This window comes from Onychomys torridus, chromosome 12 (assembly GCF_903995425.1).
Source record: "Onychomys torridus chromosome 12, mOncTor1.1, whole genome shotgun sequence".
Lineage (NCBI taxonomy): Eukaryota > Metazoa > Chordata > Mammalia > Rodentia > Cricetidae > Onychomys > Onychomys torridus.
The window spans coordinates 13,067,230-13,095,115 of NC_050454.1; the positions used below are offsets into that span (position 1 = coordinate 13,067,230).

The window sequence follows — 27,886 nt, forward strand, 5'->3', positions numbered from 1 at the left end:
AGCTGTCGGCTCCTTCCCTGGGGAGGGCCACTAGTCACCCTGCCAAGTTGTTACTGCTCTGGCTGCTCCTAACCACTTAAGACTTGTGTTTGCCCCTTGATCCCAGAGGCACTGGAGCTCCTGAGGTACAGTGGGGCAAGAGACTGGACAACACGTTTCCCCACGAAAACAAAGAACTGTCAGCAACCCTGGCAGAGGCAGCAGACCAGCCTGGAATGAATAATTGAAAAAAGCCTGCAATCAAAGCCACTCGACTTTTCAAGGTCAAGTGGCTAAATTGTGGTGTATCCTAATGAGATCTGGCACAGAAAACGAATCGCCTCAGCTTCATTTACAAGCCACTTTCAAGGGGCAGAGCAGTACTGAATGAGGTATGACTGCATTATAACAGTGCCTTACCCATTGACTGCTCACCCAACAGCACTGGAGGCTGAGAGCCAAGACCCAGGGTCACAGGGCCAGCTGAGCCACCTAGGAAGGCCCCTGGGAGGGGGCGACTTCTGGCAGTCCTACTCTAGGCTTCCCAAGCTTCTCTCTGTCCACATCTCCCACTTTGGTAAGGACTCCAGTCATACTGGATTAGGGCCCATCCCAGTGACCTTAGTTCAACTTGTGTAGCTCTGCAAAGACCCTTCCTCCAAATAAGGTCACCTTCTGAAGTGCTGGGGTCAGGACTCTGAATGCACCTGTTTGGAGGGACACAGTTCCATCCATAACAACAATAACAACAAAATAACAGCATTCATGTGCTTTGGGAACACTAATAAACTGTTCAGAGATCCATAGATGTGAGTTGATTGAAGTGTAAGGGAAGGGTAAAGGCTAAGTTTGGCTGAGGTGGGGAATGTGACTGGGGCTTAACATGCCTTGAGAGACTTTCTCATTTTTTTTTTTTTTTTTTTTTTTTCAGCTTGGGATCCAGCTTCAGGGCTAAGCCCATTCTCTACCACACTACTCTGTGCTATGCTCCAACCTTATTCTTCTGTTTTTGGGGCAGGCAATAGGTTTGTTTGAATACTCTTTATGATATGTGTGTTATTTTTGTGTGGGGGTGTGTATGTGTTGTGTGTTCATATGGGTGTATACAGCTATGCATGCAGACGCGTGTGCACGAGGGGACCAGAGGTCTCTGTTAGGTATTCATTGACCTTGGTGGCTCCTCACTTTATTTACTTACTTACCTATCTATCTATGTATCTATGTATCTATCTATGTATCTATGTATCTATCTATGTATCTATGTATCTATGTATCTATCTATCTAGCTAGCTAGCTAGCTAGCTAGCTATGTGTTTGTTTACTTACTTACTTACTTATTTATTTATTTATTTGTTATTTATTTATTGACACAGGATCTCTAACTGAACTTGGAACTCTTCTAGTTACTAGGCTAGTCAGCCAGTGAACCCCTGGGAATCTGCTGTCTCCCTTGTTCCCCCCTCCTCCCCCAAGCACTGGGGTTACACAGTTTTTATGTGGGTGCTGGGATCTGAATTCAGGGCCTCGTGCTTACACAGCAGGCATGTTACCAACGGAGCTGCCTTCCCAGCCCTGTGCATATTTTATTTAATATCTTTTGAGATGGGGTCTCACGTACCACAGGCTGGCCTCTAGCTCCCTGTATAACCAAAATGAGTGCTGGGATTCCAGGCACGTGCTTCGGTTCTCAGAAGCTGTTTTTTGTTGCTGTTGTTTTTGTTTGTTTGTTTGTTTGAAACAGGGTTTCTCTGTGTAGTCCTGGCCATCCTGGAACTCACTCTATAGACCAGGCTGGCCCTGAACTCCCAGAGATCAGCCTGCCTCTGACTCCTGCTGGGATTAAGATGTGTGCCACCACCGCCCAGGTGCTGTTGTTATTTTTATGTAAGAGGCAATTTATAATAAGCGCTAACTTTTAAAAACAGAAACATAAAAAGATTGGTGCAAGTGTGGACAGCATGTTGGGGTTTGCTATGGGGGAGGGGGCGTTGGAGAAAAACTGGAGGGAGATGAGGCCATCATCCCGTGAAAACCATCGACTTCTGAGGGGTTAATGGCTCACCCAGGTCCATACAGAAAGTATGGACCATTTTGGAGTGGCACCTATGTCCCCAACCCTACCACACTGTTCCCTGCCCTCATGGCTGCTGCCTCTCTCCTGAAGTTATTATGTGAGTCCTTGGGTGCTGGCCATCAGTTTGCATACAGTAGGTGCTTAGTGAAGGCTTGGTGTCTTCTCTGTCTCCCTCCCCCTCCATTTCTTTCACATACCAAGGCTGAGTCTCTCCTGGCCCTCTGGGCAAGTGCAACTCTCCAGAGTGCTCACCATCTGCCAGGCTGAGTCCTGCCTTTCTGAGGTGGCCCTGGGAGAGGAGCCAGAGCCATCACCCTAGGGAGAATGTTCCTGGCTCCCGAGTGTGAGGACCAGTGGGGCAGTTGCCACTGAATCTGTGTCCAGACGTGTCCCCACCTGACCCCGCAGCTGTTCTGGAACCTGGGGTTTGGTACAGTGAACTGGAGAATCTATGACCTCAGCTCCTCAGTCCCTGGGGTGATAGAGCAAGTTCAAGTTCTGCAACACCTGTCCAACAAGATAAGGGGTTCTGAGACTTCATTTTCTGGCTTCATGAAGTGCAGGGCTTGCAGGAGACAGTCTGTAAGTCTCTACCAGTAACAGAGATTTTCAATTGTTTAGCAAGATTTCCTTTGAGCCTACAACAAAACTAATCAGTGAATACATGGGTTCCTGTTTTATTTTCTTAAACTATAGTTAGCTTGCAGAATTCAAAAACAGACAAAGTCAGGGAAAATAAAAATCTAGGGCCTTCCAAACCCTGGAAGGAACAGAGAGCTGGATGACATGTGGCTCTGAAGACAGAACTGGGCCATTGGGGTAGCACACAGAGGTACCATTCCAGAGAGTCTGAAAGCCCGTCTAAGGATAAGAAAATTACATGGATGAAAGTGTGACATAAAGATGTGTATGTTAAGGGCATTCGGCACTCAAAAAAAAAAAAAAAAAAAGAAGAAGAAAAAGAGGGGGCCAAGATCATGATGGGGAAACCCTACAGAGACAGCTGACCAGTGCTAGTTGAAACTCACTGACTCTGGACTGACAGCTCGGGAACCTGCATGGGACTGAACTAGGCCCACTGCATGTGGGTGACAGTTGTGTGACTCGATCTGTTTGTGGGGTCCCTGGCAGTGGGACCAGGACTCATCCCAGGTGCATGAGCTGACTTTTTGGAGCCCATTCCCTGCGGTGGGATACCTTGCTCAGCCTTGATACAAAGGGGAGGGGCTAGGCTTTCCTTCAACTTGGTATGCCAGACTTTGTAGACTACCATGGGAGGCCTTACCCACTCTGAGGAGTGGATGGGGGTAGAGTGGGAGGGAGGTGAGGAGGCGGGAGAAAGGGAGGGAGGGGGAACTGGGGTTGGTATGTAAAATGGAAAAAATTTTAATTAAAAAAGAAATATATATATATAGAATAATATATATATATATATATATATATATATATATATATATATTTTGGTCTTTTGAGACAGAGTTTCTCTGTGTAGCTTTGGTGCCTGTCCTGGAACTCAGTCTGTAGCCCAGGCTGGCCTCGAACTCACAGAGATCCACCTGCCTCTGCCTCCTGAGTACTGGGATTAAAGGCATGTGCCACCATCGCCCAGCAAAATCAAGAAATTTTAATCAACCTAAATGTTCAGAAATTGAAGCCTGGCTTACTTGCATACCTTTGCCATTCACAATGTCTTACCTACTTTGCTACTGTTATAACAAAAACACCATGATCAAAGCAGAGGAGAGTTTATTGGGGGCTTATGGCTTATAGCTTCAGAGGGTGCGTCCATTATCAACATGTCGGGCAGCATGGGGTGGGCAGGCAGGCATAGCGCTGGAGCAGTAGCTGAGAACTTACATCCTTTCTGCAAGTAGGAAGCAAAAAGCGCTAACTGGGAATGTTTGGGGACTTTTGAAAACTCAAAGCCCCCTCCCCCAGCCCCCAGTGACACCTCCTCTAACAGGCCACACCTCCTAATCCTTCCCAAACAGTTCCACCAACTGGAGACCAAGCATTCAAATGTATGAGCCTATAGGAGCCCTTCTCCTTCAAACCATCACATATAGCTAGACTGAACTCCCAAAGGACAGGGCGCAGACCCCTGAGCAGCAGGGCACCTGGCACTTGGTAGATACTCACTGATTGTCAGATGAACTAACTGCTAAAGACTCCATACCTAGTCATATATATATCTTTGAGACAGGGTTTCTCTATGTAGTTTTGGTGCTTGTCCTGGATCTCCCTCTGTAGCCCAGGCTGGCCTCGAACTCACAGAGATCCACCTGGCTCTGCCTCCCAAGTGCTGGGACTAAAGGTGTGTGCTGCCACCACCACCACCTGGCTCCCAGTCATATTTTCAGAGCAAAGGGAGATGAAATGATGAGTTCTGGCTGTAAGCAGGATTTCATCAGGAAAGCCAATGTGAACTAACATGATCGTGGCTTTCCTTTGACTGAGCTATACAGTTCCATCTCCAGGAAAGTACTGTCTTGTTGGATACCGCCTGCCTCTTGGCACTCTACAGTGATCTCCTGTGATAACCTTACAACCATTACCCCTGTTTGGGAGGCTCAGAGAGCATCATAAGGTGTTCAGAGCCTCCTACTGCCAAGAGCTTCTCATGGTGTTTTGGACTTGGGGAAGGGCCAGGGATGAGTAACTGAGTAAAGAGGACTGGAGCAGACTCCCATACAAGCAGCCAAAGAGATTAAGATCAACAAGCTGAGAAGATCACAGTTAGGACTTAAAAAAGTTTTTTTTGCATAAAATACACATTAGAGAGGTTGGAAGGGTGGCTCAGAGTTTAAGCGGGCTTGCTGCTCTTCCAGAGAGCTCAAGTTTGGTTCCTGATATCCATGTTGGGCAGCTACAACTGCCTGTAATTTTAGCTCCGGAGAATCCGACACTTTCTTCTGGCCTCTGCTGCATGCACACATACGTCATGCATTCATACATACAAACGTAAGAAATAATAATAGCAAAAATAAAACTTTATAGCCAGGCTGTGGTGGTGCATGCCTTTAATCCCAGCACTTGGGAGGCAGAGGCAGGTGGATCTCTGAGTTCCAGGCCAGCCTGGTCTACAGAGAGAGTTCCAGGACAGCCAGGGCTACACAGAGAAACCCTGTCTTGGAAGAAGAAAATAACTTTAAAAGTATGCATTAGGAAATGTTGGGGTGTTTTGTTTTATGGTGCTAGAGTTTGAACCCAGGTCCTCATGGATGCTAGACAAGTGCTCTACCATTGAGCTAGATCCTTAACTCCAGCCTATAAAATCTTGACCCAGTACAGCACATGTGCAATGTGGTAAAAAGGGAGAATTCTACACTTCCTACTTTATGATCACTGCCTGTGTGATCTTGGCTGAGTTTCTGAACACTGCACTTTTCCTTGTCTCCACACCGCCCCCCCCCCCCATCTTACCATGTCACTTAGGCTGATGTCAAACTCCTGAGCTGAAGGGGACCCTCCTGCTTCAGCCTCTCCAGAAGCTGGAATCATGGGCCCCATGCCGCCATGTGAGCCTGAGACTCTCTCATCTTGCCATGGGAAAAAATAAAAGGCATCTGTCATCGGGAGGTTGCTGGAAAGGTTAGATGGAGGCCAAGAACGGTGGTGTAACTGAACACAATGAGTCCACCTCTCGGGTAGTGCAAAGCCAAAACAGCCATGGCTGAGACATGAAGATGTGAGATTTGCCACCTGCAGCAGGTGGGGGAAGCATGGGAGGGATTCCAAACCAGTGTCCTCCCTTTTAGATTTATTTATGGTATATGTATGAATGCATACTGTATGAGCGTCTGGTGCCCTGCCTGTGGAAATTAGAAGAGGCATTTGGGTCCCCTGGAACTGGAGTTACAGACAGTTGTGAGCCAATGTATAGACACTGGGAATCAAAACTGGGACCTCTGCAAGGGCAGCAAGTGGTCTTAACTGCCGAGCCACCTCTCCAGTCCCAGCAATGCCTCCTTGAACAAGGGAAGTGAAGCATGGGGATTTTACTCCTGGAGCCTATACAGATCCACATAGGAAAGCACCTTAGGGGTAGGCATCGTTGTGAGCATGCTCAGTAAAGGAGCATTCCTGAGCTATCCACTAGGTCATAAGTTAAGAAAGGCTGGGGGACAGGCAGTGGTGGCGCACGCCTGTAATCCCAGCACTCAGGAGGCAGAGGCAGGCGGATTTCTGTGAGTTCGAGGCCAGCCTGGTCTATAGAGCTGGTCCAGGACAGGCTCCAAAGCTATAGAGAAACCCTGTCTCAAAAAAACAAACAAACAAACAAACAAAAGGCTGGGGACACCTTGGGGGCATGATCAGAGAAAGGTTACATGATTCTAAAAGGTTACAGTGACAGATAATGAAGCCTCAGGCCATGCTCAGCTTGTATCTTTTATTAGCTGAAAATAACAGAAAAGATGTTGATAATGCATTGACATAAACTTCATCCCCAAAGAGGCCTGTCCTGCTTGTCTAACAATGGCCAAAGGACAGCATTAAGGGGCCAGGACAATGACCTTGGGGTCTTGCACAGCTGTCGTGCAAGCAATGCCCAAACCCAGGAACTCACTTCAGAGGCTCCATGGCCTTCTCAGCACTTACTTCCCCGGATTCCTTAAGAACAGAACTCTGGAGCTGGAGAGTTGGTATTTGCAGCTCTTACAGAGGACCTGGGTTTGGTTCCAGCACCTGCATGCTGGTTGTTCACAAGATCTGTAACTCCAGTTCCTGGGGATCCAACACCCTCTTCTGGCCTCTTGGGACACTGAACACTGGTGGTGTATATACACACACAAACACTCATACATGTAATTTTTGATATTAAAACAAAAAAACAGGTCCGCCAGATCGCCACCATCATGGACACGAGTCGCATGCAACCCATTAAGCTGGCTAGGGTAACCAAAGTGCTGGGCAGGACTGGCGCGCAGGGACAGTGCACACAGGTGCGCGTGGCATTTATGGATGACACCAGCCTCTCTATCATCCGAAACGTCAAAGGCCCTGTTCGAGAGGGTGATGTGCTCACCCTGTTGGAGTCAGAAAGAGAGGCTGGAGGTTGCGCTGACCTTGCTGCTGGGTCCTGGATATCCAACACTTGGCCCACGATGACCTGCAACTATTAAATAAAGCATTTGTATTGTTTAAAACAAAAACAAAAACCCAAAACCAAACCAAAACAAAACAAAAAACCAAAAACCAGAACTCTAGTTTAGCTGCAGATGACAGAGTGGGTCACCCAGGCCATGCCTGGAATTATGGCAACCCTATGTCACCAGCCCACCGTGTTGTTGAAGGTGCCATGTGACCATCCTAGCCAGCAGGACTGACATGGAAGAAGCACTCATGGGACTGGCGGCCTTCTAGTATTTTTGAAAGGTTCCTGCTTTGGGGAATGGCAACAGCTACAGTCCCACTGGGAAAGCCGGAGAATCCAGGATCACTAGCCCTCCCCGGGCCCGCCCGCCCCGGCCCCGCCCTCCACCAGCCTCATTGAGTGGGAGGAGGAACCACTGTTGGCTCTAGCACCTGCAGTCTGGGTTTTCTGTTGCTTTCAACTGCACTCATTCCCTGCAAGCACTTCCTTCTGCTTTCACTCCACAGGAGGGGTGGGGTGTCCTTCGGCCCTGAGGAGGCTTACCTTCTCTCCTGCCCTCACTCAGACCTTTTAGTTCCCTGTAGTCTCACTGCACCCACAGGTTACCCTATTTTTCAGTTTCCTCCTCCATTCTTACCTCAACTTCCCATTTCCTTTGCTCAATTCCCTCCAAGAAAAACCACCTTAACCCAGTGACCATACCTCACATCAACAAACAGCACAGAGATGTGCCCCCCCACAACACACACACACAGACACACACACACAACACCCCACCAACCACTCATCACACACTTAAAGAACACTTCTGGTCTTGGGTACAGACGTGATATTCTTGATCCGCTCTTCTTAGAAGATTAGAACATTCCATACAATTGTCTCTTTCCTTAACAGTTAACCCAGTTGGGCCCGTCAATCACTTAGCTAAAAGACCATCACCCAGGAAAGCTGATTCACAGAAGCCAAGACAAGATGGGCAGAATAATTATCCCCTTAATGAGAAGCCCCACTCTCAATACATTTGCTTATGGATCCTCTGTCACAGAGCTCTGTTAATCTGCCCACTTACTGGGCTGGAGAAATGGCTCAGTGCTTAAGAGCACTGACTGCTCTCCCATGGGACCTGGGTTTGAGACTTGGCATCCACATGGAAGCTCACAACCATCTGTAACTCACAGATGACTCTTGAAATCCTCTTCTGAGCACCTCATATATACGGTGCATGTACATATGTGTGTGTATATATAATGTATGTATGTGTGTGTGTATATATATATATACACACACACATATACTCACAACCATCTATAACTCCAGTTACAGATAACTCTGACATCCTCATCTGAGCACCTCAGGCACCTCATATATATACGGTGCATGTACACACACACACACACACACACACACACATATATACACACATGGTGCATGTACATACATATGGTGCATGTACATACAAGGAAAACACTCATACACACTAAATAAAAATAAATTTTAAAAAAGTCTGCCCATTCTTTGAAAACACTGAGAAACGTGTAACTTTTCCTTTTATTCTGTCTCTCTCTTTTTTTCCTCTAAAATCTTGGTGTCTGTTACCTGATGCTCTGGGATTCCTCTGGCATTTTCTCTGACACTTCCCTCTGTGTGTGTGTGTCTGCTTGCTAACCTCCATTGCCACAGACATGACTCTCTCCTCACCGTCTTCCTGTTTGAAGCAGTTGCTGAGATTTACAGCTTGCCTGGTCTGTTGTTTTTCTCTTAAATGCTGTTAAAAAAAATGTCTGCAAACTTCCTTTCAAGTCTGCTTCTAAATTTCTTTTCTTTTTTCTTTTTTGGTTTTTCAAGCTAGGGTTTCTCTGTGTAGTTTTGGTGCCTGTCCTGGCTCTTGCTCTGTAGCCCAGGCTGGCCTCGAACTCACAGAGATCCGCCTGGCTCTGTCTCCTGAGTGCTGGGATTAAAGGCATTCGATACCACCACCTGGCCTGACCCATGATTTTTTTTTTTAAGTTGAGGATCGAACCCAGGGCCTTGTGCTTGTGCTTGCTAGGCAAGCACTCTACCACTGAGCTAAATCCCCAACCCTGACCCATGATTTTTATGCTTTTCTGCTCAGTGGGTGAACATCTGAAGTCCAGAGTCCAGCTGTATTCCTGCCGGCCCACTTCCAGTCACCCATGCCAGAGTGCCCTTAATCTACATACGATCTCAGAGCAGAAGAGGTTGCCACAGGGACTAGGCCGTCCTCTGTCTTAGTACACTGAGAGCCTATATCTTCCTCCCAGGGTGTCCAGATGGCCTGCCTGAGAGGACATGCCATGGAGAGTATGAGAACAGAGTCTCTCGGGGATTCTCAGTTCCAAATCTGACCTCAGAGGCAGGGCTCCCAGGCCACCAGAGGGCTATTTTGGGACACATGCCCCAGCCCCACCTCCTCCAGCAGAGCAGGGTTGGCCACAGTACTTGGTATTTGTGGGGATCCTGTGCCCTCTTCTCCTCAGGCTCATTCCTAAAGCAACACTGCATTTGGGCTGGCTGAGGAGCCGTCCACCCCTGGAGAGTGTCCTCAAACCATCCCCAGTGAAGGACAGGGGACAAGTGTCATCTCCGGATTAGGGGCTCCTGCAGCTTTATCACTGAATGATGCCAGCTCTAAAGAAGTCCCCTAAAAACATGTGCTGGTCAAATAGAGACCCGGTGTAGGTGATGGTTTTTGAGGTGGGTGAGGTAGTGGCCTCTTTCCTGTGGGAAGCGTCCTCCACAGAGGCTAATACCTGCCTGCCCAGTGCACAAGTTATATAAACAGGGACACCCTGGGGTTGCAGGGACCCCCAGTGTGTGTCAGAAGCTGTGATCCTCAATTACCCCCATGTGACTCCCCAATCTCCTGACATGGCCACACTGTTCTAAAAGCTTTCCTGGTTTCCACTTTTCCTGTCCTGGGCAGCCTTGCTGGGCTGGCAGGGCAATGGAGTGATTATGGCTTTTTGCTGGGATGTCAGAAGGCTTCCCCAATCCACGACACCACATCCTCTGAGGAGGATCAGTCTGTGGTCACAGGTCAGCACCTGTGGGGCCAGAGAGAGGAGAGGGGAAGGGTGTCTCTCCTGCAAAGGTACCAGAGTGAGTCTTTGAAAGGCGCTTTGGAAAGAATCTGAGGCACTGAGGAGTAGCTTAGAGGTGGGCACTTGCTTAGCACGCACAGGGCCCTGACCTGACCCAGTCTCTGACAGCATGCAAGCGCTCCAGGCTGAAAACTGGCCTGTGACCTTGGGCAAGTAAGTGGGTTTACAGCTACGGGTCTTTTCCTTCCCTGTGAACATGACCAATGAATGTCTAAGGATCCCACAGACTGGGTCATCTGCAATTAGTGTGTGCCTTTCTCCTGAGACTACCCAGGGTGGGGCTTTCTTCTAATGTTCTTATGTTCTTTCTGTAGATCCTAAAGACACTTGCTGGGGGTTGGGGGAGGCTCTGGCACATCATATCAAACATACTAAAACATTGGTTTTTTTTTTTTAATTTATTTTTATTTCATGTACATTGGTGTTTTGTCATGGGTGTTGGGCCTCCAGGAATTGGAGTTACAGACAGTGTGAGCTGCCATGAGGGTGCTGGGAATTGAACCAGGGTCCTCTGAAAGAGCAGCCAGTGCTCTTGACCACTGAGCCATCTCTCCAGCACCACTAAGACATTCTTGCAAACTTCATATATATATATATATACTTTTTGAGGATTTGGGGGAAATGGCTTAGGAAACTGTTTAGCAATAAATAAGGGAATTTTGATCAGCTCTGATTCTCAGTAGCCATAGTAATTACCACAAATTCTTAGGAAATGGGGAAGGCCACAAAGAGTTTCTAAATGTGATGCCATTTCCTGAATACTGAATGAATTAACTTACAAGCCAGGCAGAAAATCATTGGTAACTTAATATCAGGGCAGGGTAGGGATAGTCACACCACAGAAATGCACAGGCACACCAGTGAGGGAGCCCCTAGCACTGTGGAGCCTGGGCCACCAAGCAGGAAGGAGGCATCTGCAGGAAGAGAGCTCTCCTAGGGACTGTCCCTGCCTCCAGCTTCAGACCCTGTTCCTGAAGAGTCCTAATTTTAGATCAAGGCTTAACCCCAAGGGTTTAATCTCTTTATATATTTGTATCTGTAGTGTGGCCCCTTTGTTCTTCACTCAGAGCCTTTGGCCTATTTGGTATGTTTATTTTCCTTCTCTTTTTATCTTCTATTACTGATAGGCCCCCCTGGCCAGCAGAACTGAGCAGAGCTTGCCCAGCGGGGTGGAACCGTGGCCTCAGCAAGGTCCTGGGCTCCGTGGGACCCTTCCTGTCCCTCAGGCTTTAGCGGGGGTAGGAGAGTCCTTGATCTTGAATCCAGACTGTGAGGGTCTGTGGGTGGCCCGGCTTCAAAGTGAGAGCTCCTTATGTTTGCAAGTGTGCCAGCCCAGGACTCCCTTTCCTGACCCCCCAGCAGAGCCTGTCTCTAAGGAGCATGTGAGGAGTTAGGGTCAAGGTCATCAAAAAGGGAAGCAGAAACCACGCATGGCGTGTTCAGGGGTGTGATCCGGGAACAAACAGGTAAACCAAATGTTTGCTGTTGGGTGAAGGGGCATGAATAAAAATTTACATGTGGTGCACGAGGCTGTTGAGGTAAAGGCACTCACACAAGAACAACACAACATGCTTTGTGTAGGATTGTGTGTAAATAAAGGAGCTGAAAGGTCTGTATTCCTTTAAGGTCGGGCCTACACAGCAAAGCCATTGTTAAAGGAGGCTGGTGTTGTAGAGGATGCTCCTGCTCGCAGCCTCAGCAAAGCAGGCTAAAAGTCAAAATAGAGTCAGCCAGGATAAAAGTCAAACCTAGTGACACTATTCTCCCACTCTCAGAGACATCAAGATGAGGGAGACAAAAGCCACTGTTCTCTACCGTCTTTCCAGTCAGAATGAAAATAAAATTCACACCTTTGATCCCAGCACTCGGGAGGCTGAGGCAGGTGGATCTCTAAGTTTGAGGCCAGCCTGGTCTACGGAGTAAGTTCCAGGATAGCCAGGGCAACACAGAGAAACCTTGTCTCAAAAAAAAAAAAAAAAAAAAGAAAGAAAGAAAGAAAAAAAGAAAGAAAGAAAAAAAGAAAAGAAACAGAAAGAAAGGAAAACCATTAATTATGCAACTAACGCATTAATAATTGTAATAAAAGAGAAAAGAAAGGGAAGTCCCCTCCCTCCACTTGAACCTTTTCAGGAAAGATCTAACCTGAGGGAGTCTCCGGTCCCGGCCTTACAAGGAAAGTGACTTGGAAGCGGCCATCCCTCCAGTCTTTGTCTCTGCTTCCTTTGAGTTTTTCTCTTATTTTTATGAAGTCTCCCTCATTCACTGTGACCACGGGAGCTTCACTGTCAATGGACCTAAGATTGGGAGTGAGGCCAACGGAGGTCTTTAGAGTCAAATGCAATTTTATTCTTTTTTCCTTCCCTCTTTTTTTTTTCAACTTTATTCTTTGGCACCATATATAGTAGTAGTAACCTCAGAGGAAAGCAGTCCATAGGGCTAAAAATGAAAAAAACTAATAAGACTTCTCACACAGGTTGTTGTTTTTTTGTTTTTAAATTTAAGGAAGCTCACTTGCTGAAATAAAGCCTTATTAACTTTTTTTTAAATGAAGTTTTACTAGATTGTCCAGGCAGGTCTTAAAAATTCCTGGACTGGGCCAGGCGGTGGAGGCACACGCCTTTAATCCCAGCATTCAGGAGGCAGAGCCAGGAGGATCTCTGTGAGTTCGAGGACAGCCTGGTCTACAGAGTGAGTTCCAGGAAAGGTGCAAAGCTACACCACAGAGAAACCCTGTCTCGAAAAACCAAAAAAAAAAAAATTAAAATTAAAAAAAAAAAAAAATTCCTGGATCAGGCCAGGCGGTGGTGTCACATGCCTTTAATCCCAGCATAGAGGCAGAGGCAGAGGGATCTCTGCAAATTCAAGGCCAGCCTGGTCTATGGAATGAGTTCCTGGACAGCCAAGAATACACAGAGAAACCCTGTCTTGAAAAGAAACAAGCAATAAACAAAACAAAACAGACAGAAAGACAGAAAGAGGGAAAAAAAGGAAGAAAGAAAACCCTGGACTGGACTGGAGAGTCCCCCTACCCCCAGACAGGGTTTCTCTGTGTAGCTTTGGTGCCTGTCCTGGGCTAGCTCTGCAGACCAGGCTGGCCTCGAACTCACAGACATCCACCTCCCTCTGCCTCCCGAGTGCTGGGATTACAGGCGTGCGCCACCACCGCCCGGCTGAGCTCGTTTTTTGAATAACTCTTGGAGCTTGGAGAAGGTTGGGGCCTGCTACGGCTTAGAGGCAGAGTCATTGTTTGACTTCCCGCTTTTCAGCTACCGCCTGAGTCAATCGACCGGAGTAAAAATAGCCACGGGAGGGACTTTCAAAGAATTAATTGACCCGATAGACAGGATATATATAGGCTAGTTATAATTAGATTTTTTTTTTTTTTTGAGACCGAGTCTCGCCTAGCTAAGGCTGGTTTCAAGCTTGCTACACAGCCAGATGACCTTGAGCTCCCTTCCTCTTCCCTCCATCCTCTCCAAATGCTGGGATTTCCGGCATGTATCACGTGCCCTGTTCAATATTTTGTTCTTCTTGTTTGTTTTTGAGACAGGGTCTCACTGTTGCCTTGGCTGGCCTAGAACTCAAAAATCTGCCTGCTCTGCCTCCCAAATGCTAGGACTAGAGGAGTGTTTCACCACACTCAGCAGTATTTTGTTCTTAAAAGCAATTTAGTGTCTCTAAATAAAATCCATTGCCCTCCTCAAAGCATATAGGAAAGAATGGACAGGGCCACCTTGAATTTTCTAGGAGTGGATCCCACTAGATTAACATCCTTGGCTCCCAGGAGAAGGGAAGGTGGGAAAGATTTGTGTCCTACACACACACACTGTCTGTGCTGGGTTTAATAAGAATTCACCATATTCCCCAAGCCAGATTTCTCAATTTACAGATGCCAGAAACAATGAGGTTAGGAAATATTGAGAGCCAGGCTGTCATTGGTTGAGTGTACAGCTCAGTTGTAGGTATTTACCTTGCACAAGGCCTTGGGTCTGATCCTCACAAGTAAGCAAAAATCTTCCCTGTGAACACTGGGATTCAGATTAACATCATACAAGCCCCCCCAAAGAGTCTACAACAGAGCCTAAAGCAGCCATATTTCACAGCGTGATGCTACAGTGTGAATAGGAAGGAAGTTCTATCATCCACACCCTACAGCTAAAAGTAGTTGAAGGCACACACACCTTTAATACAAGCCCTCAGGAGGCAGAGGCAGAGGCAGGCAGAGCTCTGTGAGTCAGAGGCCAGCCTGTTCTACATAGTGAGACCCTAAGAAGAGAGAAGGAGGCAAGCAGCTGAGTAAGCTAGTCCAAAGTATGTGGTTCAGCAAGCTCTTAACCACAGCACCCTTAATCTCCCTTCTGCCCCATTCTCCTGGGACTCCTCCTCCCCACCCCCTCATAAATAATATCCTTGTTAAAGAGGGAAAACATTGGACACAGATAATTTCTTAGTTTGCTTTCTAGTGCCGTGATAAACACCGTGACCAAAAGCAGTCTGAGGAGGAAAGGGTTATTCCACCTGATGGCTATATTATAGTTCATCAGTAAAGAAAGCCAGGGCAGGAACTCAAGGCAGGGACCGGTAGACAGGAGCTGATGCAGACAGAGGCCATGGAGGAACGCTGCTCACTGGCTTACTCATTACGGCTTGTTCAGCCTGTTTTCTTATTGAAAGAACCAAGGACCACCAGTCCAGGGGTGACACCACCCACAGTGGGTTGGACCCTTCCCCCACCCATTATTAATCAAGAAAATGCCCCCACAGACATGCCTTCAGACAGTATGATGAAGGCAGTCCTTCAATTAAGGTTCCTTCTTTCTAAATGACCCTAGTTTATGTCAAGTTGACAAAATAAAACAAACAAAAAGCCAAAACTACCCAGCAGCACAGGGACCCAACAAAGACAGAAGCCATGTCGAGGTGGAGGTAAGGGTTGAGCCAGGAGACTGTGAACCGAGAAACATCAAGGGTGGCCAGCAGCCCACAACAGAAGAGGCAAGGGAAGATTCCTGGAGCATAGCTCTGCTAATGCCTTAGGACTTCTGGCTTCCAGCACTATGAGAGAATTGATTCTTGTTGTCTTAGACCATGCATTTTGTGGCGACGCATTTGAGAACTCGGGAAAGCTAATTTGGCTGAGTTGCTTCATAGGCGCTTGGGCAATCGAAGTCAGGAATAGTAATTAGTGTCAACATGTCATGTGCACCTGGTAATGGGCCGGAGGATTTTATCTTTGACTCTAATGTATTTTATGATCCTCTGAGATAATAATAAAGCCTGCCAGTCAAATTAGGGAATTATGTAAAACCCAGAGAGGTTAGTAATAAAGTCGGAATCCATGCAAAAACACCTTGAGCTGCAAAGTGGACTAAACTTTGGAAGTTACAGATGAACAAGGGCAAAGTCCTTTGTTCAGGTTCAAAGAACCAATTGTCTGATTGCAGGAGGAAGACGGCTCACACAACAAGGCACTGCCTGGACTGAGTGGATGTGCTGTAGTCATGGGAAAGGCAGAGCCTCAGCCCAGGAGACAGAAACCAGGTTATTTCCTGGGCCTCTGGGCTGGTCAGGCCGCATCTGGAGCTCCCTTCAGCCCTGGATGCCACACATCTGGAACTCTAGGCAGGAAGGTGAGGGGCCCATAAACTGTAGTGCAAGGGACAATCAGGACACTGAGGTTTCTGTCCCTGGAAAGGGGACGTTATGGAAAGGTGGGACATATTTAAACACTGGGTGCCTTTTTGTTTTGTTTTGTTTTGTTTTGTTTTTATTGAGACAGGCTCTCACTGTGTAGCTCTGGCTGCCCTGGAACTCACTATGCAGACCAACCTGGGTTCGAACTCACCAAGATTGGCCTGCCTCTGCCTCCGAGATGCTGGGATTAAAGGCATGCGCCGTTATGCCCAACCTGAGTGACTTTTGTGAAGCAGTGGGGACAGGCCAATTGTGTAACGCTTAGGAGAGAATGGCTCAGTGCTTCCAGGATGGGCACACGACTCAGACTTAGCCAATCAGAGCTGGAGTGTTGTGTTCCCTATGGCAGTCTGTTCAAAAATAGTCCTGAGATCCAAACTAGGTCAGCTGTTGTCCATGGCAGGCATCTGGCTGTACCCAGCAGGAAGACAGTACTTTCATAGGTATCACTACACTGCAGGATCAGAGCCTGAAGTTTGCAGAGGGCAGCTGGCTGCAGTGAAAGGACCCCGCCTGAGCAGGAATTCACATGGGAGACAGAGGCATGAGATGGGGACACTGTGCGCACATCTGGGTCAAGGCATGCCTGTGACTTTTGACTCTTTATGACGTGACACTTAACCAATTTCCTTTTATGCTCTTACCAGTTATGTCTTTATCATTTGCAATTACATGTCCTAAGGCATCACACCCACCTGCAAAGCTAGCAACTTGCCCAGTGAGGAGTCACAAAGAAGGGACTGTCACAGTCGACGTCTACTGCCCAGCTTCTAGAGGTGGAAATTACAGTAGATTTTCATTTATTTTTTAGTGCGCATGTGTGTGTGCACCCCATGCACGCAGCGCTTCTGGAGGCCAGAAGAGTGCATGCATTGAGCCCACTGGAACTGGAGTAACAGGTTTCGAGTTGGCCAATGTGTGTGATGAGAATGAAACTTTATTGACTTGTTGCTCCAGATGACTGGATCTGGCTTTTGGCTTTCCTGTCCCCACTACACAGAACATTTCCTGTCTCTGCTTCCTCTTACCTTAATTATGTGATAATTTTGCTTAAATCAATATTCACTGTTTATGCTCTAGAGCAGTGGTTCTCAACCTGTGGGTTGGGACTTTTGGGGGGCCAAATGACCCTTTCACAGGGACAGCATATCAGATATCCTGCATATCAGCTATTTAAATTATGATTCATAAGAGTAGCAAAATTACAGTTATGAAGTAACTCTATATATAACAAAATAATTTTATGGTGTGTGGGGGGGTCACCACAACTTGAGGAACTGTATTAAAGTGTCGCAGCATTAGGAAGGTTTAGAACCATTGTAGAGTATCCCAGAATGAATGACTTTTTTACTTTTTCCTATACAATGTTTTTGGTTTTCCTATAGTTAATAACTGTCTTGCAGGGTGCGGGGTTGGGGATTTAGCTTAATGGTAGAGTGCTTGCCTAGCAAGCGCAAGGCCCTGGGTTCGGTCCTCAGCTCCGACAAAACAACAACAAACAAACAAACAAAAACAAAAACAAAACCTGTCTTGCTTTTCGTGTTTATTAGCGTCCTGATGTCTGTTACTAATTCAAGCCCAATCACTCTTCCATTTGTATAACCACAGTCAAAATATTTAAGTCCCCAGGTTCTTCCTGAACACATTGTCCCTGAATCTTTCAGTTTGCTTTGGTCTAGGCTGGTGCTTACCAGGCCCCAGCCACAGTGGCTTCCTGAGATGGCCTTTTCCATCTGTTCCAGCTTCAAAATGCTCTACATTTTATTGGCTCTTGGTGCCTGGGTCCTATTTCTTCTCTTGGTTAATGATGCCATTTTGATAGAGCACATTATTGCTTCCTGTGGGGAAAAATGAGTGTGTGAGAGTACATTGTTCCTTTTATTCATTTTTTTGAAACAGTGCCTTGACATAAATCCTGGGCTTGCCTTGAACTAGCAATTCCTCTGCCTTAGCCTCCCAGGAGCTCAGATTCCAGGTGTGTGTCACAATGCTTGGCCTACTCTGTTTATCAGTCATATCTCTCTCTCTCTCATCTCTCATCTATCTATCTATCTATCTATCTATCTATCTATCTATCTATCTATCTATCTACCTACCTTCTATCCATCTGTGCTCCAGATTGAGCCCAGGGCCTCCCACATGCTAGGCAAGCACTCCACCACTGAGTGACACCCCAGGCTAGGAGGAACCCTTTGGAGATCTTTTTTACAAAATGCTTCACACTCACACTTAGGTGTTGGATACTGTTTTTCCCTCACAGAGATCCATCTGCCTCTGCCTCCTCAGTGCTGGAATTAAAAGCATCCACCACCATGCCATGCCCCGAGCCTCCCTTTTAAAAACTTTCTCAAACCCCATCAGAGTCTTTCCTGGTCCACATGAGCTGCCTCAGCAGATTTGGAGAATAAGTCACGGTATCCAAAGAGCTCCGAGACCCATGGAAGAGACATGTAAATTGTTGCTGTACAATATATCATCCCCAAAGTGAAGGCTTAGAGCAACTTCATTGTTGCTTTCTTGCTGTATGTAGGATGTAAGCTGGGTCCTTGGGCATGCTGGGTGTCTTCATTATGGTTTCTATTATTGTGATGAAACACCATGACCAAAAAGCAAGTTGGGCTGTGTGGTGGTGGCGCACGCCTGTAATCCCAGCACTCGGGAGGCAGAGGCAGGCGGATCTCTGTGAGTTCGAGACCAGCCTGGTCTACAGAGCTAGTCCAGGACAGATTCCAAAGCTATAGAAAAATCCTGTCTCGAAAAACAAAACAAACAAACAAACAAACAAAAAACAAAAAACGTATTTAAAAAAAAAAAAGGCAAGTTGGAGAGGAAAGGGTTTATTTCTCTTAGAGGTCCACCTTGTAGTCCATCAATGAAAGAAGTCAGGACAGGAACTGAAACAGGGAAGGAACCAGGAGGCAGAAGCTGATGCAGATGTCACGGAGGGGTGCTGCTTACTGGCTTGCTGCTCCATCACTTAAGAAAACGCCGTGCAGCCGGATCTCGTGGAGGTATTTTCTCAGTTGAGGCTCCCTGTGTGTCAAGTTAACATGAGAAGACTAGCGGGCACATTGGGTAAGCACACTCAGCCACGGCCACAGCCCCTGAACAATCGTTACCTCATGCATACGGGAAGCAGGAATCTGCACTCGATGCTCCAGACTGTCATGAGATTGATCGGAGGGGTGCTTGTGACAGTTCAGAGGCGTAGCAGGGCAGGATCCCCAGCTGGGTTCACTGTTGTGTTACCTGTCTCAAGTCCTCACTAGTGGCTGTCTAAACACGTCTTGTGAGCCATCCCACACGGAAGTAGAGGGTACAACCCTGGAAGAAGCGCCAAGAGACTGGGCCAGGTGAGCCAGGGCAAATGGCTAACTGAGGTGCTAACTCACATATCAAAGCAGATGCTGACCTACTACAGAGTCCTGACTCGGCTCAAGACCTCTTAGCTCTGCCCCCTACCCTAAACCTCTCAAACCCCTACCCTGTCCTGTCCTGCCGGCTTCTCTTCCCCCAGCTTCTCTTCTTACATAATACAGTCATTTCAGCCATGTGCCTCATTGTCATTCAAAAGCCACAGACAACCCAGCCGCCTACAATGGGCAGGAGGGGCTGTTCAAGCACGCGTGCTGACGAGAGCTGAGTACTGGCTGTCACAGCTGCACACGAGAAGACATGCATGCCATCTTCTGCATGCCACCTTCTGCCCTGAGAACAGTAGCAAGCATCTGTCCTCAGAGGAAGAGGTTTGGAAACAGTCATGACTACAGTAACACTGCTTAGAATAACCAAAAGGTAGAAACAAGTCAAAATGCTGCAGAGGATGGAATAGCATTAAGCTATCATAAACGCAATTCTGGTACATGCTGCAATGTGTGTGACCTTTGAAACTGTGCTGAGAGAAATCATCTAGTACAAAGGGATGAATATTGTTATGATTTCACTAGTATAGGTCACATAGGCAAATCCATGGAGGATGAAAACAGAATAGAGGTTAGCAGGAATGGGGGAGGATTTCAAAAGTTTTGGAAATCGTGCGCCGTTATGCCCAACCTGAGTGGCTTTTGTGAAGCAGTGGGACAGGCCAATTGTGTAACGCTTAGGAGAGAATGGCTCAGTGCTTCCAGGATGGGCACACGACTCAGACTTAGCCAATCAGAGCTGGAGTGTTGTGTTCCCTATGGCAGTCTGTTCAAAAATAGTCCTGAGATCCAAACAGGTCAGCTGTTGTCCATGGCAGGCATCTGGCTGTACCCAGCAGGAAGACAGTACTTTCATAGGTATCACTACACTGCAGGATCAGAGCCTGAAGTTTGCAGAGGGCAGCTGGCTGCAGTGAAAGGACCCCGCCTGAGCAGGAATTCACATGGGAGACAGAGGCATGAGATGGGGACACTGTGCGCACATCTGGGTCAAGGCATGCCTGTGACTTTTGACTCTTTGTGACGTGACACTTACCAATTTCCTTTTATGCTCTTACCAGTTACGTCTTTATCATTTGCAATTACATGTCCTAAGGCATCACACCCAACTGCAAAGGTAACAACTTGCCCAGTGAGGAGTCACAAAGAAGGACTGTCACAGTCGACGTCTACTGCCCAGCTTCTAGAGGTGGAAATTACAGTAGATTTTCATTTATTTTTTAGTGCGCATGTGTGTGTGCACCCCATGCACGCAGCGCTTCTGGAGGCCAGAAGAGTGCATGCATTGAGCCCACTGGAACTGGAGTAACAGGTTTCGAGTTGGCCAATGTGTGTGATGAGAATGAAACTTTATTGACTTTTTGCTCCGGATGACTGGATCTGGCTTTTGGCTTTCCTGTCCCCACTACACAGAACATTTCCTGTCTCTGCTTCCTCTTACCTTACTTATGTGATAATTTTGCTTAAATCAATATTCACTGTTTATGCTCTAGAGCAGTGGTTCTCAACCTGTGGGTTGGGACTTTTGGGGGGCCAAATGACCCTTTCACAGGGACAGCATATCAGATATCCTGCATACAGCTATTTAAATTATGATTTGTAAGAGTAGCAAAATTACAGTTATGAAGTAACTGTATATATAACAAAATAATTTTATGGTGTGTGGGGGGGGTCACCACAACTTGAGGAACTGTATTAAAGTGTCGCAGCATTAGGAAGGTTTAGAACCATTGTAGAGTATCCCAGAATGAATGACTTTTTTACTTTTTCCTATACAATGTTTTTGGTTTTCCTATAGTTAATAAATGTCTTGCAGGGTGCGGGTAAGGGATTTGGCTCAATGGTAGAGTGCTTGCTTAGCAAGCGCAAGGCCCTGAGTTCAGTCCTCAGCTCCGACAAAACAAACAACAAACAAACAAAAACAAAAACAAAACCTGTCTTGCTTTTGTTGTTTATTAGCATTCTGATGTTTTTTTGAGACCGAGTCTCGCCTAGCTAAGGCTGGTTTCAAGCTTGCTACATAGCCAGATGACCTTGAGCTCCCTTCCTCTTCCCTCCATCCTCTCCAAATGCTGGATTTCCGGCATGTATCACGTGCCCTGTTCAATATTTTGTTCTTTTTGTTTGTTTTTGAGACAGGGTCTCACTGTAGCCTTGGCTGGCCTAGAACTCAAAAATCTGCCTGCTCTGCCTCCCAAATGCTAGGACTAGAGGAGTGTTTCACCACACTCAGCAGTATTTTGTTCTTAAAAGCAATTTAGTGTCTCTAAATAAAATCCATTGCCCTCCTCAAAGCATATAGGAAAGAATGGACAGGGCCACCTTGAATTTTCTAGGAGTGGATCCACTAGATTAACATCCTTGGCTCCCAGGAGAAGGGAAGGTGGGAAAGATTTGTGTCCTACACACACACACTGTCTGTGCTGGGTTTAATAAGAATTCACCATATTCCCCAAGCCAGATTTCTCAATTTACAGATGCCAGAAACAATGAGGTTAGGGAATATTGAGAGCCAGGCTGTCATTGGTTGAGTGTACAGCTCAGTTGTAGGTATTTACCTTGCACAAGGCCTTGGGTCTGATCCTCACAAGTAAGCAAAAACCTTCCCTGTGAACATTGGGATTCAGATTAACATCATACAAGCCCCCCAAAGAGTCTACAACAGAGCCTAAAGCAGCCATATTTCACAGCGTGATGCTACAGTGTGAATAGGAAGGAAGTCCTATCATCCACACCCTACAGCTAAAAGTAGTTGAAGGCACACACACCTTTAATACAAGCCCTCAGGAGGCAGAGGCAGAGGCAGGCAGAGCTCTGTGAGTCAGAGGCCAGCCTGTTCTACATAGTGAGACCCTAAGAAGAGAGAAGGAGGCTAGCAGCTGAGTAAGCTAGTCCAAAGTATGTGGTTCAGCAAGCTTCTTAACCACAGCACCCTTAATCTCCCTTCTGTCCCATTCTCCTGGGGCTCCTCCTCCCCACCCCCTCATAAATAATATCCTTGTTAAAGAGGGAAAACATTGGACACAGAATTTCTTAGTTTGCTTTCTAGTGCCGTGATAAACACCGTGACCAAAAGCAGTCTGAGGAGGAAAGGGTTATTCCACCTGATGGCTATATTATAGTTCATCAGTAAAGAAAGCCAGGGCAGGAACTCAAGGCAGGGACCGGTAGACAGGAGCTGATGCAGACAGAGGCCATGGAGGAACGCTGCTCACTGGCTTACTCATTACGGCTTGTTCAGCCTGTTTTCTTATTGAAAGAACCAAGGACCACCAGTCCAGGGGTGACACCACCCACAGTGGGCTGGACCCTCCCCACACCCATTATTAATCAAGAAAATGCCCCCACAGACATGCCTTCAGACAGTATGATGAAGGCAGTCCTTCAATTAAGGTTCCTTCTTTCTAGATGACCCTAGTTTATGTCAAGTTGACAAAATAAAACAAACAAAAAGCCAAAACTACCCAGCAGCACAGGGACCCAACAAAGACAGAAGCCATGTCAAGATGGAGGTAAGGGTTGAGCCAGGAGACTGTGAACCGAGAAACATCAAGGGTGGCCAGCAGCCCACAACACAAGAGGCAAGGAGGATTCCTGGAGCATAGCTCTGCTAATGCCTTAGGACTTCTGGCTTCCAGCACTATGAGAGAATTGATTCTTGTTGTCTTAGACCATGCATTTTGTGGCGACGCATGTGAGAACTCGGGAAAGCTAATTTGGCTGAGTTGCTTCATAGGCGCTTGGGCAATCGAAGTCAGGAATAGTAATTAGTGTCAACATGTCATGTGCACCTGGTAATGGGCCGGAGGATTTTATCTTTGACTCTAATGTATTTTATGATCCTCTGAGATAATAATAAAGCATGCCAGTCAAATTAGTGAATTATGTAAAACCCAGAGAGGTTAGTAATAAAGTCGGAATCCATGCAAAAACACCTTGAGCTGCAAAGTGGACTAAACTTTGGAAGTTACAGATGTACAAGGGCAAAGTCCTTTGTTCAGGTTCAAAGAACCAATTGTCTGATTGCAGGAGGAAGACGGCTCACACAACAAGGCACTGCCTGGACTGAGTGGATGTGCTGTAGTCATGGGAAAGGCAGAGCCTCAGCCCAGGAGACAGAAACCAGGTTATTTCCTGGGCCTCTGGGCTGGTCAGGCCGCATCTGGAGCTCCCTTCAGCCTTGGATGCCACACATCTGGAACTCTAGGCAGGAAGGTGAGGGGCATAAACTGTAGTGCAAGGGACAATCAGGACACTGAGGTTTCTGTCCCTGGAAAGGGACGTTATGGAAAGGTGGGACATATTTAAACACTGGGTGCCTTTTTGTTTTGTTTTGTTTTGTTTTGTTTTTTTTGAGACAGGCTCTCACTGTGTAGCTCTGGCTGTCCTGGAACTCACTATGCAGACCAACCTGGTTTCAAACTCACCAAGATTGGCCTGCCTCTGCCTCCGAGATGCTGGGATTAAAGGCGTGCGCCGTTATGCCCAACCTGAGTGGCTTTTGTGAAGCAGTGGGGACAGGCCAATTGTGTAACGCTTAGGAGAGAATGGCTCAGTGCTTCCAGGATGGGCACACGACTCAGACTTAGCCAATCAGAGCTGGAGTGTTGTGTTCCCTATGGCAGTCTGTTCAAAAATAGTCCTGAGATCCAAACTAGGTCAGCTGTTGTCCATGGCAGGCATCTGGCTGTACCCAGCAGGAAGACAGTACTTTCATAGGTATCACTACACTGCAGGATCAGAGCCTGAAGTTTGCAGAGGGCAGCTGGCTGCAGTGAAAGGACCCCGCCTGAGCAGGAATTCACATGGGAGACAGAGGCATGAGATGGGGACACTGTGCGCACATCTGGGTCAAGGCATGCCTGTGACTTTTGACTCTTTGTGACGTGACACTTACCAATTTCCTTTTATGCTCTTACCAGTTACGTCTTTATCATTTGCAATTACATGTCCTAAGGCATCACACCCACCTGCAAAGGTAACAACTTGCCCAGTGAGGAGTCACAAAGAAGGGACTGTCACAGTCGACGTCTACTGCCCAGCTTCTAGAGGTGGAAATTACAGTAGATTTTCATTTATTTTTTAGTGCGCATGTGTGTGTGCACCCCATGCACGCAGCGCTTCTGGAGGCCAGAAGAGTGCATGCATTGAGCCCACTGGAACTGGAGTAACAGGTTTCGAGTTGGCCAATGTGTGTGATGAGAATGAAACTTTATTGACTTTTTGCTCCGGATGACTGGATCTGGCTTTTGGCTTTCCTGTCCCACTACACAGAACATTTCCTGTCTCTGCTTCCTCTTACCTTACTTATGTGATAATTTTGCTTAAATCAATATTCACTGTTTATGCTCTAGAGCAGTGGTTCTCAACCTGTGGGTTGGGACTTTTGGGGGGCCAAATGACCCTTTCACAGGGACAGCATATCAGATATCCTGCATATCAGCTATTTAAATTATGATTTGTAAGAGTAGCAAAATTACAGTTATGAAGTAACTGTATATATAACAAAATAATTTTATGGTGTGTGGGGGTCACCACAACTTGAGGAACTGTATTAAAGTGTCGCAGCATTAGGAAGGTTTAGAACCATTGTAGAGTATCCCAGAATGAATGACTTTTTTACTTTTTCCTATACAATGTTTTTGGTTTTCCTATAGTTAATAAATGTCTTGCAGGGTGCGGGGTAAGGGATTTGGCTCAATGGTAGAGTGCTTGCTTAGCAAGCGCAAGGCCCTGAGTTCAGTCCTCAGCTCCGACAAAACAACAACAAACAAACAAAAACAAAAAACAAAACCTGTCTTGCTTTTGTTGTTTATTAGCATTCTGATGTCTGTTACTAATTCAAGCCCAATCACTCTTCCATTTGTATAACCACAGTCAAAATATTTAAGTCCCCAGGTTCTTCCTGAACACATTGTCCCTGAATCTTTCAGTTTGCTTTGGTCTAGGCTGGTGCTTACCAGGCCCCAGCCACAGTGGCTTCCTGAGATGGCCTTTTCCATCTGTTCCAGCTTCAAAATGCTCTACATTTTATTGGCTCTTGGTGCCTGGGTCCTATTTCTTCTCTTGGTTAATGATGCCATTTTGATAGAGCACATTATTGCTTCCTGTGGGGAAAAATGAGTGTGTGAGAGTACATTGTTCCTTTTATTCATTTTTTTGAAACAGTGCCTTGACATAAATCCTGGGCTTGCCTTGAACTAGCAATTCCTCTGCCTTAGCCTCCCAGGAGCTCAGATTCCAGGTGTGTGTCACAATGCTTGGCCTACTCTGTTTATCAGTCATATCTCTCTCTCTCTCATCTCTCATCTATCTATCTATCTATCTATCTATCTATCTATCTATCTATCTATCTATCTACCTACCTTCTATCCATCTGTGCTCCAGATTGAGCCCAGGGCCTCCCACATGCTAGGCAAGCACTCCACCACTGAGTGACACCCCAGGCTAGGAGGAACCCTTTGGAGATCTTTTTTACAAAATGCTTCACACTCACACTTAGGTGTTGGATACTGTTTTTCCCTCACAGAGATCCATCTGCCTCTGCCTCCTCAGTGCTGGAATTAAAAGCATCCACCACCATGCCATGCCCCGAGCCTCCCTTTTAAAAACTTTCTCAAACCCCATCAGAGTCTTTCCTGGTCCACATGAGCTGCCTCAGCAGATTTGGAGAATAAGTCACGGTATCCAAAGAGCTCCGAGACCCATGGAAGAGACATGTAAATTGTTGCTGTACAATATATCATCCCCAAAGTGAAGGCTTAGAGCAACTTCATTGTTGCTTTCTTGCTGTATGTAGGATGTAAGCTGGGTCCTTGGGCATGCTGGGTGTCTTCATTATGGTTTCTATTATTGTGATGAAACACCATGACCAAAAAGCAAGTTGGGCTGTGTGGTGGTGGCGCACGCCTGTAATCCCAGCACTCGGGAGGCAGAGGCAGGCGGATCTCTGTGAGTTCGAGACCAGCCTGGTCTACAGAGCTAGTCCAGGACAGATTCCAAAGCTATAGAAAAATCCTGTCTCGAAAAACAAAACAAACAAACAAACAAACAAAAAACAAAAAACGTATTTAAAAAAAAAAAAGGCAAGTTGGAGAGGAAAGGGTTTATTTCTCTTAGAGGTCCACCTTGTAGTCCATCAATGAAAGAAGTCAGGACAGGAACTGAAACAGGGAAGGAACCAGGAGGCAGAAGCTGATGCAGATGTCACGGAGGGGTGCTGCTTACTGGCTTGCTGCTCCATCACTTAAGAAAACGCCGTGCAGCCGGATCTCGTGGAGGTATTTTCTCAGTTGAGGCTCCCTGTGTGTCAAGTTAACATGAGAAGACTAGCGGGCACATTGGGTAAGCACACTCAGCCACGGCCACAGCCCTGAACAATCGTTACCTCATGCATACGGGAAGCAGGAATCTGCACTCGATGCTCCAGACTGTCATGAGATTGATCGGAGGGGTGCTTGTGACAGTTCAGAGGCGTAGCAGGGCAGGATCCCCAGCTGGGTTCACTGTTGTGTTACCTGTCTCAAGTCCTCACTAGTGGCTGTCTAAACACGTCTTGTGAGCCATCCCACACGGAAGTAGAGGTACAACCCTGGAAGAAGCGCCAAGAGACTGGGCCAGGTGAGCCAGGGCAAATGGCTAACTGAGGTGCTAACTCACATATCAAAGCAGATGCTGACCTACTACAGAGTCCTGACTCGGCTCAAGACCTCTTAGCTCTGCCCCCTACCCTAAACCTCTCAAACCCCTACCCTGTCCTGTCCTGCCGGCTTCTCTTCCCCCAGCTTCTCTTTCTTACATAATACAGTCATTTCAGCCATGTGCCTCATTGTCATTCAAAAGCCACAGACAACCCAGCCGCCTACAATGGGCAGGAGGGCTGTTCAAGCACGCGTGCTGACGAGAGCTGAGTACTGGCTGTCACAGCTGCACACGAGAAGACATGCATGCCATCTTCTGCATGCCACCTTCTGCCTGAGAACAGTAGCAAGCATCTGTCCTCAGAGGAAGAGGTTTGGAAACAGTCATGACTACAGTAACACTGCTTAGAATAACCAAAAGGTAGAAACAAGTCAAAATGCTGCAGAGGATGGAATAGCATTAAGCTATCATAAACGCAATTCTGGTACATGCTGCAATGTGTGTGACCTTTGAAACTGTGCTGAGAGAAATCATCTAGGTACAAAGGATGAATATTGTTATGATTTCACTAGTATAGGTCACATAGGCAAATCCATGGAGGATGAAAACAGAATAGAGGTTAGCAGGAATGGGGGAGGATTTCAAAAGTTTTGGAAATAGGGATGAGTGACCATGTAACATTTTCCTCTCCTCTTCTCTTCTTTTCTTTTCCTTTCTTTTCTCCTTTCTTTCTTTCTTTCTTTCTTTCTTTCTTTCTTTCTTTCTTTCTTTCTTTCTTTCTTTTTTTTTTCAAGACAGGGTTTCTCTGTGTAGCTTTGGAGTCTGTCCTGGATCTCGCTCTGTAGCCCAGGCTGGCCTC

General features: G+C 46.8%; 1 protein-coding gene and 1 pseudogene across 1 annotated transcript; one reads left to right on the forward strand and one right to left on the reverse strand.

The window, feature by feature from the left end:
- The first annotated feature begins 6,895 nt into the window (after window positions 1-6,895).
- Window positions 6,896-7,190, forward strand: LOC118593697 (40S ribosomal protein S28-like). Its single transcript, XM_036203143.1, has one exon. The coding sequence runs from the start codon at window positions 6,910-6,912 to the stop codon at window positions 7,174-7,176; it is 267 nt and encodes an 88-aa protein (XP_036059036.1). The 5' UTR covers window positions 6,896-6,909; the 3' UTR covers window positions 7,177-7,190.
- A 4,713-nt stretch (window positions 7,191-11,903) lies between these two features.
- LOC118594256 overlaps window positions 11,904-27,886 on the reverse strand; it is a 27,284-nt pseudogene continuing 11,301 nt past the window's right edge.

Excerpts from the sequence above, each read along its gene's own strand:
- LOC118593697 (XM_036203143.1), top strand. The coding sequence starts at position 6,910 with ATGGACACGAGTCGCATGCAACCCATTAAGCTGGCTAGGGTAACCAAA.